Below are 17781 nucleotides of genomic sequence, written 5' to 3'. Positions count from 1 at the left end.
TATTCATAGGTGTGGTTTGGGCGTAACGTGAAATAAACCAATCAGAGCGTCATCTCACATTCCCTTTAAGAGCAGATGCGCTTTTTCCATAGCGGATTGCTATTGTAACGGCGGATTTGCCAGGCGCGCGCCAGCAGCGGTTCACAGCCAAGGAGAGCAACGCTCTCGTCACGGCCGTAAAAGAGAGAAGTTACATTGAAATGGAGAAACCCACCCAAATTAACTTCGGTTAATTTGGGTAAATGTGTAAGCTAGATGTATGCTTTTATAATAAATTGTTTATCTATCTATCTATCTATCTATCTATCTATCTATCTATCTATCTATCTATCTATCTATCTATCTATCTATCTATCTATCGTAATAATGTATGATTTGCAAAAATGAAAACTGCTGCTTCTGTGTAGATGAGAGAATCAAAGTGCGCGTTGTGCACACGCTACATTGATTATGGCCAAGCATGCGCCCTTAAAATAGCCTATGAATAACATGCGCAACGCGCCACTGACTTTAAACTATTTTTTCCTGGTTAGTGGCGCAATTGTTTTCTAAACCTGCAAAATAGCAAGAAGGAACGTTTGCGCCGGAACACGCCTCCTCTTTGCGCTGATCCGCCCCCGGGAGCGCAAGTGTATTTCTTAGTTAACCGACGTGCTTCTGTGGAGGGAAAAGTCCGCTTTGCGCGGGTGCAAAATAGGAATGATACATGCGTTGGTGTACAAAGTCACTTGCGCTGGGTGCAAGATAGGGCCCATAGTGTGAATCAAAAGGTGTTTTTTGTATGTCAACATTGTTCTAGGAGAACGAAAAGTAAAATTTGATTTTTCTAAAAAACTATATAAACAAACAATGATTATCGACATATTTGATAAAGACATTTGAAATTATGCAACAATCATGACAGAGAATATTACATAGTGTACACTTACCGATGCATGGGTTACTTTTGGTATTCGCCTTATTCCCATCTGAGACTTTATATCCTTCCCAACAAAAGCATGAGAAGCTTCCATTGTAATTGTAACAGTAAGAGTTCGGTCCACATACTGATACTGAGTCAAGACATTCATAAATATCTGAAATAAAATAATTAAAAAAAGAGAAAGGTTAAATTTAATTTGACAAAAGATTTAGACAGTACAAATATAAACTTGCTCAGTGCTTCAGCTATCAATCATACCTCTGCATGGGTTACTGCTGTTTATAGGAAGGTTTGGGTCTGTTACATTATATCCACTCATGCACGAGCAATTGTAACTCCCAACAGTGTTGTTGCAGATTGAGTTTGGACCACAGACCTCTGATCTCTCAACACATTCATCCACATCTTTATTAAAAGGAAGTTATGGGAAAAATAACAGTTTGGTTAACTCATACATGTGTGAATAAATAATGAGAATAATGAGAATGAGAATGGTTAGCTTACAAAAGTTACATAAAAAAATTTACATGCATAAACTCTTATTATTAAAAGCTAGAGTAAACAAATCTGAATATAGGATGTACCTCTACATGCATTATTGATGCTGATGGTGAGACTTGAGTTTGTTGCAGTGAATCCATCCGAACATGAGCAATTGTAACTTCCTATTTCATTTGTGCAGTTGGAATGTGGACCACATACAGATGGACTGACCAGACATTCATCTATATCTATGGGGGAAAACGCAATATTATTAAAACAAGCAATTGTTTAAAAACATTTAGTTCTCTTACGAGAGGTCTCTCGTACTGCGTAAGATATCTTACGCTCGGGGAAAATCCTTTTTCCGCGAGATATTGAAGCCAAAAATTATCCTTAATTTTGTAATAATGCAAAACGCGTTGCGGCAGCATGCAGACATAGGCGAGGCAGCTCGCGCGCCTATTGGCTGCTCTGCGGCAACTGCAGCAGCCTATCGAGCGAGGCCTGGCGTGACGCCAGACCCAATCAGGGCACTTCGCGCCCGCTGCGTCACGTCCCGCCGAAATGGGCGTGGTCTAGGCCTATAAATACCGCTCGCAGGCAGCTATTATCTGATTTTTCATCCTTCAAGCGAAGCACACGCATCGCTGGAGCTGGAGAAGAAGCCGCACCGTCTGAGAGAGAGCACCTTCAGCGGGACGAGTCACTGTAGTCGCTGGCCGCGCCGCCTTCCTGCCTTCCTGCTGCGCTTTCCGGCGCTTATATCCTTTCTGATTACACTGTACTCTATTTGTGTGTGTGTGTCGCCGCCGCGACACACATTCTAAAAGAGCTAGCGTCTTTTTAAAGATGCCTTCCTGCGGCTCGTGCAGAGCCACACTCAGCGACGGGGACCGCCACGTGGTTTGCGTTTCCTGCCTGGGTGAGGAACATGCAGTTCTCGCGCTCGCTGACGGCGGCTGCCCTCACTGCGAGCTGATGGCAATGGCGACTCTGAGGACTCGCCTAGCCTTCTTCACCGAGACTGCTCCCCCGCCCGCCGCGGCGTCGCGCCGTAAAAAGCGCCGTGCCCAGCGGGCCCCGGAACCCTCCCTCAGCCGCCAAAGCTTGCCCGCTTGCTTCCCCGGCTTCGTCAGCCTCGCTTCCTGACGGACAGCGGCCGCCGTCTGCCGCCGCTTCCGTTGACATCGTGGATGAGGAAGCCCTGCTGGGAGAGGATGATTCCTGGCGAGCGAGCCTCGGCCTCGAGTGGTCTTCGCCTGAGCAGCCCGCTCACAACCGGCTGGATGGATTTTTCCTGCCTGGGGAGCGCGCTTCGCCTGCGTCCAGACCGGCGCCTTTTCTTCCTGAGTTACACGAAGAAGTCGCCAAAGCCTGGAACGCCCCTATTCGGCTAGAGTGCGTCCTGCTGTTTCTTTGGCATTCTCCGCTGTTGACGATGCCAAGAACAAAGGATACCTTTCGCTGCCGCCGGTCGAAGAGGCGATAGCGGCCCACTTATGCCCGCCCTCCGCTGGACGGCGTGCTAAGCCGGCCCTACCCTCTAAAGCTTGCCGCACGACGTCGAGCCTGCTCCGCCGCGCTTTCTCCGCCGCCGGGCAAGCTGCGTCAGCGCTGCACACCATGGCAACGCTTCAGATCTTCCAGGCAGATCTCCTCCGTAAGCTGGATGAGGAAGGACCTGACGCGATCTGCGTGCCGGACTTAAGGAGTGCCACGGACCTCGCTCTCCGTGCTACTAAGTCTGCAGCGCAAGCCATTGGATGGAATATGGCCTCTCTCACCGTGACTGAGAGACATCTTTGGCTGACGCTCTCGGAAATGGCAGAGTCTGAGCGCACCGCGTTCCTCGACGCCCCGCTTTCCGCCACAGGCCTCTTTGGATCCTCCGTCAAGGATTTCGCGGAGAGATTCGCAGAGGTACAAAAAGCGTCACAGGCTATGAAGCACTTCCTCCCGAAGCGCTCCAGCTCTGCAGCAGGCCGTGCGAAACCGTCTGCTCAGAGCTCACAGCCACAGCCACCGTCCACTGCCTCCACTTCACAGCGCCGCCAGGCCCGAAGCGCTCCCGCTCATCCGGTCGCCGCCCCGCCGTACGTGGCCCGCGACCTAGGATTACGGTGAAGCCCGAGGCCCCGAAGTCGTCCTAGCACAGCTAGGAAAACGACGGTGTTTAAGTCCCGCTGCGGCCAGACTCACACCAAAGCTATTCGCTCGTCCAGTTCCAGCAAATGTGACTGTTCCAGTGTTTTCTGCAGCCAACAAGTCGGTTCTGTCACCCGCTTGCCTGCACACAAATGCCGTTTTCACGGCTACCCAGATAAATCCCCAAAAGAGTGTATTTTCTGGTGTCCCGGCCACGGCCGATGGTGTTTCATGTGTAGTAAGAATGCCCACTGCCCAGTGCCCATCCCTACACACAAGCACAGCCTGTCACACAGGGCTCGCGCACATAAAACCGACTCAGATCGGTTGCGCTTCAAACATGGTGAATGTGCCCACTACCCAGTGCCCACTAACACCGCGTTATGCATGTCTCACGGTTTCTGTAAAAACGAAACCAACGTGCACTCGCTTCACGCAAGCGAACGATGCTTTCGGTGTGATAAATGTGCCCGCTGTCCCGCGCCCACATCCACACATAGACATGACAGTTCCCACGGGAACCGCCCAGCCCTCCCCCTCGCGGTTGACCACCGCAGAGGAGTCGAGCGCGGGCAATCTGCCCGCTGTTATCAGCGCGCCCCATGCCTCAAATGTCACGAGCGCGATGCTTGTGTTGCAGCACGCCGAAGCTTCTCCATCGCTGAGCGAGCGGAGCGCGCTTCGTATTCAACCCCTAGCTATCCATGCAGACGCATGGGCAAAGCTGCCCGGGGTTTCGAAGTGGGTGCTGAACATTATAAAAAGAGGCTATTCGCTGCAGTTTCGCCGACGCCCTCGCCGCTATGTGGCGCGCGTCGAGACCACGGTAAAAACAGAAGTAGCACATTTACTTCGAGCTGAAGTGGCGAAACTATTGAGCAAAGGGGCCATAGAGCCTCTCTCTCAAGTTCAGAGCGAAGGAGGGCTATACAGCAGATACTTCCTGGTACCGAAAAAAGACGGGGGTCTCAGACCCATACTAGATCTAAGGCAAATGAACAAAGTGCTTGTGAAGCGACAGTTCAGGATGCTCACGACCAGACAAATCCTTGTGCAGATTCGCCAAGGAGATTGGTTTGTGTCAATAGATCTGAAAGACGCGTATTTTCAAATACAGATAGCGTCACGTCACAGGCGATATTTGATATTCGCCTTCGAGGGCCAGGCATATCAGTACACAGTCCTGCTGTTCGGTTTGTCCCTGGCACCCCGTACATTTACGAAGTGCATGGATGCGGCGCTCGCACCCCTCAGAATGAGAGGCATGCGAGTGCTGAACTATTTGGACGATTGGCTGATTCTAGCGCAATCTCGCGCAGTGCTCATAGAACACACGACCATTTTACTCGATCACCTCAAGGATTTGGGTCTCAGTGTCAATTGGGCGAAGAGCTCTCTGTCACCCAGTCAGAAGATATCTTTCCTGGGCACAGAATTGGACTCGCTGTCCATGATAGCGCGACTATCACCACAGCGCGCGGTAGACATTCAACGCACAGCGAACTCGTTTCGCTGTGGCGCGTCTGTCCCGCTCAAGAAATTTCAGAAGATGCTAGGTCTCATGGCCTCAGCATCGTCAGTGCTCCAGCTGGGCCTGCTCCGCTGCAGTTTTGGCTGAAAGCGCGAGTCCCACGCAGAGCGTGGGCATCCGGTTCGCTTCGCCTCAGGGTCAATCAGAAGTGCGTCACAGCTCTGAAACCTTGGAGAGCGAACGACTGGTACCAATCAGGTGTAAGCCTGGGGACTTCCTCGAGGGTGAAAGTGGTGTCCACGGACGCGTCCACCTCGGGATGGGGAGCGCTGCTCGAGGGCAGACCGTTCTTCGGCCAGTGGTCGGAACGGGAGAAGCTCCTGCACATAAACTGCCTCGAAATGCTGGCAGTAGACAACGCGCTGACGCGTTTTTGTCCCCAAATAAAAGGACGCCACGTCTTGGTCCGTTCGGACAACATGTCTGTGGTGTCCTACATAAATCGCCAGGGCAGCCTCAGGTCCAAGAACCTGTACAGGCTGGCAGAACGCCTCCTGGTATGGGCTCAGTGCAACCTGCGCTCGCTCAGAGCAGCGCACGTGCCAGGGCTCCTGAATATAGGACCGGACAGACTGTCCAGGAACAATGTTCCGGCAGGCGAGTGGTCTCTACACCCACAGACAGTCCAACTGCTGTGGAAGAAATTCGGCAGAGCGGAAGTAGACCTGTTTGCGTCTCCAGAAAACGCTCACTGTCAGGAATTTTTCTCCAAGAGCAGGAGTGCGCTGGCCCATGTGTGGCCCCGCCGCCCGCTCTATGCTTTTCCCCCCGTCTCTCTCCTGCCTCAGGTGATAGAACGGATCAGGGAAGAAGGATGCTCAGTACTGCTGGTGGCACCGTTCTGGAAAAACCAACCTTGGTTCCCAGTCGTGATGCAGTTAGCAAGTACTGCCCCGTGGCCAGTACCAGTGAGGAGAGACCTCCTCTCACAGGCCCACGGTTCGATCTGGCATCCTCACCCGGAACTATGGTCCCTTCATGTCTGGGCCATCAACGGGTACATGTTGGACTCCCTAAAGGAGTATTAAACACGATCACGCAGGCTAGAGCTCCGTCTACGAGACGACTCTATTCCTCGAAATGGTCAGTGTTTTCGGGCTGGTGCACAGCCCGTGGGGTGTCACCCACAGACTGTGGTGTGACGGAGGTGCTTTCCTTCCTACAAGAGCTGTTGGATGAGGGCAGGGCCCCCTCCACGCTCAAAGTTTATGTGGCGGCTATAGCAGCGTTCTCAGAAACAACGCTTGGTCAGTCAATAGGAAGGAACGATTTAGTCATCCGCTTCCTTAGAGGGGCTAAGAGACTGAATCGTCCCCGTATGCAACCTTTCTACGGTTCTGGAAGCCATGAAAGGTGCACCATTTGAGCCTTTACAGTCAATCGATTTGAAACACCTGTCTTTCAAGACGGTGTTTTTGCTGGCTCTCGCTTCAGTGAAGCGCATAGGGGATCTACACGCGCTCTCTGTGAGCGCGGCGTGCATGGAGTTTGGGCCTAATGACTCAAAAGTTATACTCAAACCTAAGCATGGTTATGTTCCAAAATCCCTCAACACACCGTTTAGGGCGCAGGTTATCTCCCTGTCAGCCCTACCGGTCCCTGATGAGGAAAGAGACGCGAGCCTCCTTTGCCCAGTCAGGGCATTACGAGCTTATGTGTCTCGCTCGTCTGGTTTCAGACAGACGGAGCAGCTCTTTGTTTCGTTTAGCGGACGTTCTAAGGGACTAGCCGCGTCGAAACAGAGCCTATCCAGATGGATAGTTGATGCTATAGCGCTGGCATACGCCTCCAAGGGCATACAGTGCCCGTTGGGTGTCAGAGCCTCTTCGTGGGCCTGGTCAAGTGGGATTGCCTTGCAAGATATTTGTATGGCGGCAGGCTGGGCCTCCCCGTCTACATTTATAAGGTTTTATAACCTAGAGGTTCCCGCCCTGCAGGCCAGGCTGCTGTCGGTCTAAGTTTACCAGTATTATCTGACCTGATGCGATCAGCTCAGAATGCTGCGTCTACTGAGCACAGCTCAATGTTCGACAGTAAAAAGTAACAGCACGAGATGTGCCTGGGCAAACTGTGTAAGACCCACATTCCCCCATCAGTTCAGGCCACACCCCGCCCTGTCTGTATGATGAAATTCGCGTCTCAGCGACGCTGCCATATGTGGAAGAGTGCGGCTTCGCCCCTCCCTCTTCCCGGACTCCCTGTGAGTTCCCTGAGTGATTGTGCACTATATGTACCCCGGGCTTTCGCCCTTGGGTCTTTGGTGTCAGATCTCAGCATGCACGGCGTTTTACATTGGGTCCCCTAGCATAAGATATCTTACGCAGTACGAGAGACCTCTCGTAAGAGAACGTACTCGGTTACTAACGTAACCTCGGTTCTCTCTAGAAGAGGGAACGAGTACTGCGTATCTTGCCGTGCATGCACACGCTCTGGTTGCTTCGATGATGAAAAACCAGATAATAGCTGCCTGCGAGCGGTATTTATAGGCCTAGACCACGCCCATTTCGGCGGGACGTGACGCAGCGGGCGCGAAGTGCCCTGATTGGGTCTGGCGCAGTTGCCGCAGAGCAGCCAATAGGCGCGCGAGCTGCCTCGCCTATGTCTGCATGCTGCCGCAACGCGTTTTGCATTATTACAAAATTAAGGATAATTTTTGGCTTCAATATCTCGCGGAAAAAGGATTTTCCCCGAGCGTAAGATATCTTACGCAGTACTCGTTCCCTCTTCTAGAGAGAACCGAGGTTACGTTAGTAACCGAGTACGTTTCCTGCATTTATCATTTCAAAAGTAAGATTTCAGCCCAGGCACTAATCGTGAATCAAAACATTCATGAATATCTGACATAAAATAGTTGATAAAATGTAAGGTTACAGTTAACAGAAGATTCAGGCAGTTCAAACAGTAATGCTTCAGCTGTCAATCAGACATACAGTAACACATACAGCTTTGCATGTGTTATTGCTGTTTATAGGGAGGTTTGGGTCTGTTACATTATATCCACTCTTGCACGAGCAATTGTAACTCCCAACAGTGTTGTTGCAGATTGAGTTTGGACCACAAACCTCTGATCTCTCAACACATTCATCCACATCTTTAAAAAAAAAAACACGTTTTTTTTTACTCATACAGATCAGGTTAAATCATTCTTTGAGTTGCAATGTTTACAATCTAATGCCACATTTACAAAATTATCTCTAAAAACATGAAACAATGAAACTTTTAGGCATTGCATCAGCATGGTGTAGTAGGTATTGGGTTCCCCATAGCGTAAAACACCAAGATACAGGATCTCATTCCCCTTCCAGGGAACCAGGTTGAATACGCAAACCTGCCTGTTATTTTCGAATACATATTTCTCTTTTGTTTTTGGTTTAGCTAGGGAGTTAGCTTATACTATTGCAGTTTTTTTTTTCCTAGTGTATTTAGCTCTGATATTTTGTGTTAGACATAGGGTTGTTGTTTGATATCTTGCCTATACTCCCTCCTGATATTTTGAACACCTCCCTGTTTATTTGTGTCCTCTTTTCACTAGGTGCATTACATGAGAAGATTGTTAATAGGAAAACCATCAGTTTAAAAAACAAACAAACATCTAAACAAAAACATTATTTTTATTGAAGATTTGATTATAAAAACGAATGTACCTCTACATGGGTTATAGATGCTGATGGTGAGACTTGAGTTTGTTGCTGTGAATCCATCCAAACATGAGCAATTGTAACTTCCTATTTCATTTGTGCAGTTGGAATCTGGACCACATACAGATGGACTGAACAGACATTCATTTATATCTATGGGGGAGAAACACAATATTCTTTAAAATAAGCAATTATTTAAAAATAGTTTAATTTCCTGCAATTATAATAATAACAGTAAGAGTTTAGCCAAAACACTGATGGTGAGTCAAAACATTCATGAATATCTGGCATAAAATAACAGATCAGCTGCCAATCATACCTTTGCATGTATTATTGCTATTTATAGGGAGGTTTGGGTCTGTTACATTATATCCACTCTTGCACGAGCAATTGTGACTCCCAACAGTGTTGTTGCAGATTGAGTTTGGACCGCAGACCTCTGATATCTCAACACATTCATCCACATCTTTAGTAAAAGGAAGTTACGAGGGAATGAACAGTTTAGGTCACTCATTCATATGTAAATAAATAAATGAGAATAATTTGTTTACAAAAATTACATAAAAGAAAAATAATACGGAAAAACTAATTTATTATTCAAAAAGTTAGAGTAAACAAATCTGAATATAAAATCCACCTCTACATGTGCTATTGTTGCTGATAATCAGATTCATATGTAAATAAATAAATAGAATGATTTGTTTACAAAAATTACATTAAAAAGTTACATGGAAAAACGATAGAGTAAACAAATCTGAATATTAAATGTACCTCTACATGTGTTATTGATGCTGATAGTGAAATTTGAGTTTGTTACAGTGAATCCATCCAAACATGAGCAGTTGTAACTTCCTATTTCATTAGAGCAGTTGGAATCTGGACCACATACAGATGGACTGACCAGACATTCATCTACATCTATGGAGGGGAAACGCAATATTATTAAAACAAGCAATTGTTTAAACAGTTTCAATTCCTGTAATTATAATGTAGCATATGGACCAATCAGACACACACAAATTATTCATTATATTTGATGAATAATCCAGCAAACTCACTCTCCCAACAAAGGTCTATGAAACTTCCCCCAAAACTAACATCCCAAATGAAGCTAACACACTGGCAGAACCCGGTGTCCTGTTACAGGACACATTAAGACTGATAAGACTTTTTACGACCCCAAAAAGAATTTGCAGAGAATCGTGACTCTCACTTAATTCTTGCTGATAAGGAGAAATAAACCCTTTTAATCCTATATATTCTATATATAACCACTTGAGAAATGTATAAACATGTATCTAATTTTCCCATCTCATGATTTTCCTGTTCTGTTGCCATGCTTAAGGCATGCCTGTACATTTCCTTCAGACAAAAGAGTTGATGACACGTAAATCAGGCACCCTTTTGTAAGCATATGCACTGCATGTATGACGTCATGTACTTCCATCTGCAAATAAAATTGGTGTGTGTTTACACATGTTCAGACACTAATCACACAGAGGGCATTCCTCATAGCGTAAAACACCAAGATACAGGATCTCATTCCCCTTCCAGGGAACCAGGTTGTATACGCAACCTGCCTGTTATTTTAGAATACATATTTCTCTTTTGTTTTTGGTTTAGCTAGGGAGTTAGCTTATACTATTGCAGTTTTTTTCCCCCTAGTGTATTTAGCTCTGATATGTTGTGTAAGACATACACTGTAAAAAAATTGCTGTAGTTTTGCAGCTGTTTGCCAGTAACTTACTGTAGATTTAAATCAATGTTATTTACTGGCAACAGTTTGCTCAAAGTTTAATGAACATTAAACATTAACAAGTCTTTGTCTTTACAGAATAAAACTATAAAATAACAACCTAATGCAAAGCATTCTGGGAACCAGAAATCTTCATCAACCTTTTTCTGTTATTTTCCTTCAGATTTTGGTTCCCAGAATGCTTTGCATGAGGCTGTTATTTTAGTTTTATTCTGTAAAGATAAAGACTTGTTAATGTTTAATGTTCATTTAACTTTGAACAAACTGTTGCCAGTAAATAACATCAATTTAAATCTACAGTAAGTTACTGGCAAGTAGCTGCCAATAATACTGTAATTTCTACAGATTTTTTTAACAGTGTAGGGTTGTTGTGTGATATTTTGCCTATACTCCCTCCTGATGTTTTGAACACCTCCCTGTTTATTTGTGTCCTCTTTTAGAAATAAAGCAAAATTATGCAAAATGACAGATACCAGGAAATCACTAGGTGCATTACATGAGAAGATTGTTAATAGGAAAACCATCTGTTAAAAAAACAAACAAAAATCACATCAAACAAAAACATTATTTTTTATAGAAGATTTGATTATAAAAACGAATGTACCTCTACATGAGTTATTGATGCTGATGGTGAGACTTGAGTTTGTTGCTGTGAATCCATCCACACATGAGCAATTGTAACTTCCTATTTCATTTGTACAGTTGGAATCTGGACCACATACAGATGGACTGAACAGACATTCATCTATATCTATGGGGGAGAAACACAATATTCTTAAAATAAGCAAATATTTTAAAACAGTTTAATTTCCTGCAATTATAATAACAACAGTAAGAGTTTTGCCAAAACACTGATGGTGAGTCAAAACATTCAAGAATATCTGGCATAAAATAACATATCAGCTACCAATCATACCTCTGCATGTGTTATTGCTGTTAATAGGGAGGTTTGGGTCTGTTACATTATATCCACTCTTGCACGAGCAATTGTGACTCCCAACAGTGTTGTTGCAGATTGAGTTTGGACCACAGACCTCTGATCTCTCAACACATTCATCCACATCTTTAGTAAAAGGAAGTTAAGAGGGAATGAACAGTTTAGGTCACTCATTCATATGTAAATAAATAAATGAGAATAATTTGTTTACAAAAATGACATAAAAGAAAAATAATATGGAAAAACTAATTTATTATTCAAAAAGTTAGAGTAAACAAATCTGAATATAAAATCCACCTCTACATGTGCTATTGATGCTGATAATGAGATTCATATGTAAATAAATAAATAAATAGAATGATTTGTTTACAAAAATTACATTAAAAAGTTACATGGAAAAACGATAGAGTAAACAAATCTGAATATTAAATGTACCTCTACATGTGTTATTGATGCTGATAGTGAAATTTGAGTTTGTTACAGTGAATCCATCCAAACATGAGCAGTTGTAACTTCCTATTTCATTAGAGCAGTTGGAATCTGGACCACATACAGATGGACTGACCAGACATTCATCTACATCTATGGAGGGGAAACGCAATATTATTAAAACAGCAATTGTTTAAACAGTTTCAATTCCTGTAATTATAATGTAGCATATGGACCAATCAGACACACACAAATTATTCATTATATTTAATGAATAATCCAGCAAACTCACTCTCCCAACAAAGGTCTATGAAACTTCCCCCAAAACTAACATCCCAAATGAAGCTAACACACTGGCAGAACCCGGTGTCCTGTTACAGGACACATTAAGACTGATAAGACTTTTTACGACCCCAAAAAGAATTTGCAGAGAATCGTGACTCTCACTTAATTCTTGCTGATAAGGAGAAATAAACCCTTTTAATCCTATATATTCTATATATAACCACTTGAGAAATGTATAAACATGTATCTAATTTTCCCATCTCATGATTTTCCTGTTCTGTTGCCATGCTTAAGGCATGCCTGTACATTTCCTTCAGACAAAAGAGTTGATGACACGTAAATCAGGCACCCTTTTGTAAGCATATGCACTGCATGTATGACGTCATGTACTTCCATCTGCCAATAAAATTGGTGTGTATTTACACATGTTCAGACACCAATCACACAGAGGGCATTCCTCATAGCGTAAAACACCAAGATACAGGATCTCATTCCCCTTCCAGGGAACCAAGTTGTATACGCAACCTGCCTGTTATTTTAGAATACATATTTCTATTTTGTTTTTGGTTTAGCTAGGGAGTTAGCTTATTCTATTGCAGTTTTTTCCCCCTAGTGTATTTAGCTCTGATATTTTGTGTAAGACATAGGGTTGTTGTTTGATATTCTGCCTATACTCCCTCCTGATGTTTTGAACACCTCCCTGTTTATTTGTGTCCTCTTTTAGAAATAAAGCAAAATTATGCAAAATGACAGATACCAGGAAATCACTAGGTGCATTACATGAGAAGATTGTTAATAGGAAAACCATCTGTTAAAAAAACAAACAAAAAACACAAACAAAAACATTATTTTTATAGAAGATTTGATTATAAAAACGAATGTACCTCTACATGAGTTATTGATGCTGATGGTGAGACTTGAGTTTGTTGCTGTGAATCCATCCACACATGAGCAATTGTAACTTCCTATTTCATTTGTACAGTTGGAATCTGGACCACATACAGATGGACTGAACAGACATTCATCTATATCTATGGGGGAGAAACACAATATTCTTAAAATAAGCAAATATTTTAAAACAGTTTAATTTCCTGCAATTATAATAACAACAGTAAGAGTTTTGCCAAAACACTGATGGTGAGTCAAAACATTCAAGAATATCTGGCATAAAATAACATATCAGCTACCAATCATACCTCTGCATGTGTTATTGCTGTTAATAGGGAGGTTTGGGTCTGTTACATTATATCCACTCTTGCACGAGCAATTGTGACTCCCAACAGTGTTGTTGCAGATTGAGTTTGGACCACAAACCTCTGATCTCTCAACACATTCATCCACATCTTTAGTAAAAGGAAGTTACGAGGGAATGAACAGTTTAGGTCACTCATTCATATGTAAATAAATAAATGAGAATAATTTGTTTACAAAAATGACATAAAAGAAAAATAATATGGAAAAACTAATTTATTATTCAAAAAGTTAGAGTAAACAAATCTGAATATAAAATCCACCTCTACATGTGCTATTGATGCTGATAATGAGATTCATATGTAAATAAATAAATAGAATGATTTGTTTACAAAAATTACATTAAAAAGTTACATGGAAAAACGATAGAGTAAACAAATCTGAATATTAAATGTACCTCTACATGTGTTATTGATGCTGATAGTGAAATTTGAGTTTGTTGCAGTGAATCCATCCAAACATGAGCAATTGTAACTTCCTATTTCATTAGAGCAGTTGGAATCTGGACCACATACAGATGGACTGACCAGACATTCATCTACATCTATGGAGGGCAAACGCAATATTATTAAAACAGCAATTGTTTAAACAGTTTCAATTCCTGTAATTATAATGTAGCATATGGACCAATCAGACACACACAAATTATTCATTATATTTAATGAATAATCCAGCAAACTCACTCTCCCAACAAAGGTCTATGAAACTTCCCCCAAAACTAACATCCCAAATGAAGCTAACACACTGGCAGAACCCGGTGTCCTGTTACAGGACACATTAAGACTGATAAGACTTTTTACGACCCCAAAAAGAATTTGCAGAGAATCGTGACTCTCACTTAATTCTTGCTGAGAAGGAGAAATAAACCCTTTTAATCCTATATATTCTATATATAACCACTTGAGAAATGTATAAACATGTATCTAATTTTCCCATCTCATGATTTTCCTGTTCTGTTGCCATGCTTAAGGCATGCCTGTACATTTCCTTCAGACAAAAGAGTTGATGACACGTAAATCAGGCACCCTTTTGTAAGCATATGCACTGCATGTATGACGTCATGTACTTCCATCTGCAAATAAAATTGGTGTGTGTTTACACATGTTCAGACACTAATCACACAGAGGGCATTCCTCATAGCGTAAAACACCAAGATACAGGATCTCATTCCCCTTCCAGGGAACCAGGTTGTATACGCAACCTGCCTGTTATTTTAGAATACATATTTCTGCTGGGTCTGCCTCCTCTGAAGGCAGCGCTTGTAGGTTCACTACCCGGTCCCGGAAGGGAGTGGTAGGAACCTTAGGCACGTATCCGGGCCGGGGTCTCAGGATCACGTGAGAGTTATCCGGGCCGAATTCTAGGCACGATTCATTGACCGAAAATGCATGCAGGTCTCCTACCCTCTTGATAGAGGCCAGTGCAACCAGGAGTACTGTCTTACAGGACAGGATTTTTAACTCAGCTGATTGCAGAGGCTCAAAGGGTGGTCTCTGAAGAGCCGAAAGGACCAGAGACAAATCCCAAGAGGGTAAAGAGAGTGGGCGAGGAGGATTCAGTCTCATCGCTCCCCTCAGGAACCTGACGATCAGGTCGTGCTTCCCAAAGACTTACCATCAACAGCATCGTGATGTGCGGCAATAGCGGTAACATACACTTTAAGGGTGGAGGGAGACAGCCTTCGCTCCAGCCCTTCTTGCAGGAAGCAAAGCACGGCTCTGATCGAGCAAGATCGGGGGTTCTCCTCGTGAGAGGAGCACCAGTCAACGAACAGGTTCCACTTCAACGCATAGAGGTGCCTCGTAGAAGGGGCTCTAGCGGAAGTGATGGTGTCAACTACCGCAAGGGGTAGGTCACCTAGAACCTCCGCGTCCCGTCCAGGGACCAGACATGGAGTTTCCAGAGGTCTGGACGCGGGTGCCATAGGGTGCCCCATCTCTGAGAGAGCAGGTCCTCTCTCAGAGGGATAGGCCAGGGAGGGGCTGTCGCGAGGAGCACTAGTTCCGGGAACCAGGTCCGGTTGGGCCAATACGGCGCAACTAGCAAGACCTGCTCCTCGTCCTCCCTGACTTTGCACAAGGTCTGTGCAAGAAGGCTCACTGGGGGAAACGAATACTAACCAGCACGGCCCGCCCCGAGAAACCAATCGTCCAACCGAGAAGGTTCGGGACGTGGTGGAGGGTTCCACGCAAGCCCAAACTTCTCGGCGGACCGAGAAAGCATAGCCGCCCATTCTGGATCGGTCTCGGACAACGCTACACGCCCCGAGGGGGGTAACGCAGCCGAGTCGTCATCTCCAGAGGACTGAAGCTCCCCCTCCGATGCTCCGATCGACATCTGGTCGTCAGGAGGAGCCCCAAAGGAAACGGTTGGTCGTTCCGGAGAAGGACCAAGACGTTCGCTAAGGGACTCCAATGGCAACAGCGCTTGTGAGGCGTGAGGGGCCCGCGGAGGTTGACTCGACGGGGAAGCCCTCACGGTAATCCTCAGATCACCCTGGTCATGCACCGAAGTAGGTCTATTCTGCGGGGCAGAATAAACGCTAGATCGGGGCATAGGCGAGGGGACTGCACCTCCCTTGAGGTAAGCGAGTCTCGATCTAAGCGCTGAGATAGTCATATTCCCGCAATGGGAACATGAACTATCCACAAAAGCTGCCTCAGCGTGTTGAATGCCCAAACACGAGAGGCAACTACTGTGCCCATCTACTGGCACCAGGGAACGACGGCATCCAGAAACGCACAAGCGGAATGACATCTTGAAAAAGACGCAGGGTCACGCTTGTGTTGCTCTTTTAGTGAAAACCAAAAAATAGAAAAATAACTCTCTCAGTGCTGAAGCAACCAGGGGTAGCCGCGGTGTGAATGACACATAAGGGAAACGCCCACCGAACCGACACACACACACAATACACACAGTACAATAATGCTGTGAAAACAGCAGTTGTGAGCTGCAATGCTCGCGGCCACCGCTGATCACGCCGTCACACCAACACTGCTTGCAGAGAGAAGCTTTTCTTGAGTCTTCAAAATAGCGCTGATTTCTAGTAGACTGAAGTCTAACAGAAGCTCGGCTCCGAAGTGAAAGACAATGTGTGCGTACGCCCCCTTCCTGTTTATACCCGCACTGCGGGGCGGGGGCGCGTGACGCGATTCACGCACACCAACGTTCATTGGCTCGTTCTGTAGACACTCGAAGTTGATAGGGCTCCCTGAAGTGATCCCGATTACGTCGTCACGTCGACGTTACGTCGAACGTGAGCGACTGAAAGGGAACATCCAGTTTATTATTCAATGTTAGAGAACACAAAAAGCTGAATACAGAATATACCTCTACATGTGTTATTGATGCTGATAGTGAGATTTGAGTGTGTTACAGTGAATCCATCCAAACATGAGCAACTGTAACTTCCTATTTCATTTGTGCAGTTGGAATCTGGACCACATACAGATGGACTGAACAGACATTCATCTATATCTATGGGAGGGAAACACAATATTATTAAAAGAAGCAATTATTTAAAAAAGAAAATTAATTTCCTGCTATTATATTTACAACAGCAATTGACTTTGTACACCGACGCATGTATCATTCCTATTTTGCACCCGCGTACAGCGGACTTTTCCCTCCACAGACGCACGTCGGTAAACTAGCAAATGCATTAGAAAATAATTCCGCCACTGACCAGGAAAAACCTAGTCTAAAGTCAGTGGCGGAATTATTTTCTAAACCTGCAAAATACGTTTGCGCCGGAACACGCCTCCTCTTTGCGCTGAACCGCCCTCGGGAGCGCAAATGCATTTGCTAGTTTACCGACGTGCGTCTGTGGAGGGAAAAGTCCGCTGTGCGCGGGTGCAAAATAGGAATGATACATGCGTCGGTGTACAAAGTCAATTGCGCTGGGTGCAAGATAGGGCCCATGGTGAGTCAAAACATTCAAGAATATCTGACAGAAAAGAATTAATGATCTGTCAATCATACCTCTGCATGGGTTACTGCTGTTAATAGGGAGGTTTGGGTCTGTTACATTATATCCACTCATGCACGAGCAATTGTAACTCCCAACAGTGTTGTTGCAGATTGAGTTTGGACCACAGACCTCTGATCTCTCAACACATTCATCCACATCTTTAGAAAAAGGAAGTTACGAGGGAAAGACAGTTTGGGTCATTCATTCATATGTAAATAAATGCAAAGGATATGTTTACAAAAATGATATAAAAGAACAATTACATGGAAAAACTCCATAAAATGTACCTCTACATGGGTTATTGATGCTGATGGTGAGATTTGAGTTTGTTACAGTGAATCCATCCAAACATGAGCAGTTGTAACTTCCTATTTCATTAGAGCAGTTGGAATCTGGACCACATATAGATGGACTGACCAGACATTCATCTATAT

The 17781-nt window shown here is 44.7% G+C and overlaps 1 protein-coding gene across 1 annotated transcript in view; it reads right to left on the bottom strand.

The window, feature by feature from the left end:
* adgrf6 (adhesion G protein-coupled receptor F6) overlaps positions 1 to 17781 on the bottom strand; it is a 107465-nt gene that overhangs the window by 45614 nt on the left and 44070 nt on the right. The window contains exons 64-70 of the mRNA XM_082148134.1: positions 17635 to 17781; positions 17359 to 17505; positions 8726 to 8872; positions 8020 to 8172; positions 1507 to 1647; positions 1181 to 1327; positions 930 to 1076 (exon numbers count right to left, since the gene is read on the bottom strand). Of these exons, the coding sequence (XP_082004260.1) occupies positions 930 to 1076; positions 1181 to 1327; positions 1507 to 1647; positions 8020 to 8172; positions 8726 to 8872; positions 17359 to 17505; positions 17635 to 17781 (1029 nt within the window). The remainder of the gene's footprint in view (positions 1 to 929; positions 1077 to 1180; positions 1328 to 1506; positions 1648 to 8019; positions 8173 to 8725; positions 8873 to 17358; positions 17506 to 17634) is intronic.

Source organism: Leuciscus leuciscus (genome assembly GCF_965113295.1).
Source record: "Leuciscus leuciscus genome assembly, chromosome: 19".
NCBI lineage: Eukaryota > Metazoa > Chordata > Actinopteri > Cypriniformes > Leuciscidae > Leuciscus > Leuciscus leuciscus.
The sequence above is the reverse complement of the archived record's forward strand: the minus strand, read 5'-3'. Positions and strand labels throughout refer to the sequence as shown.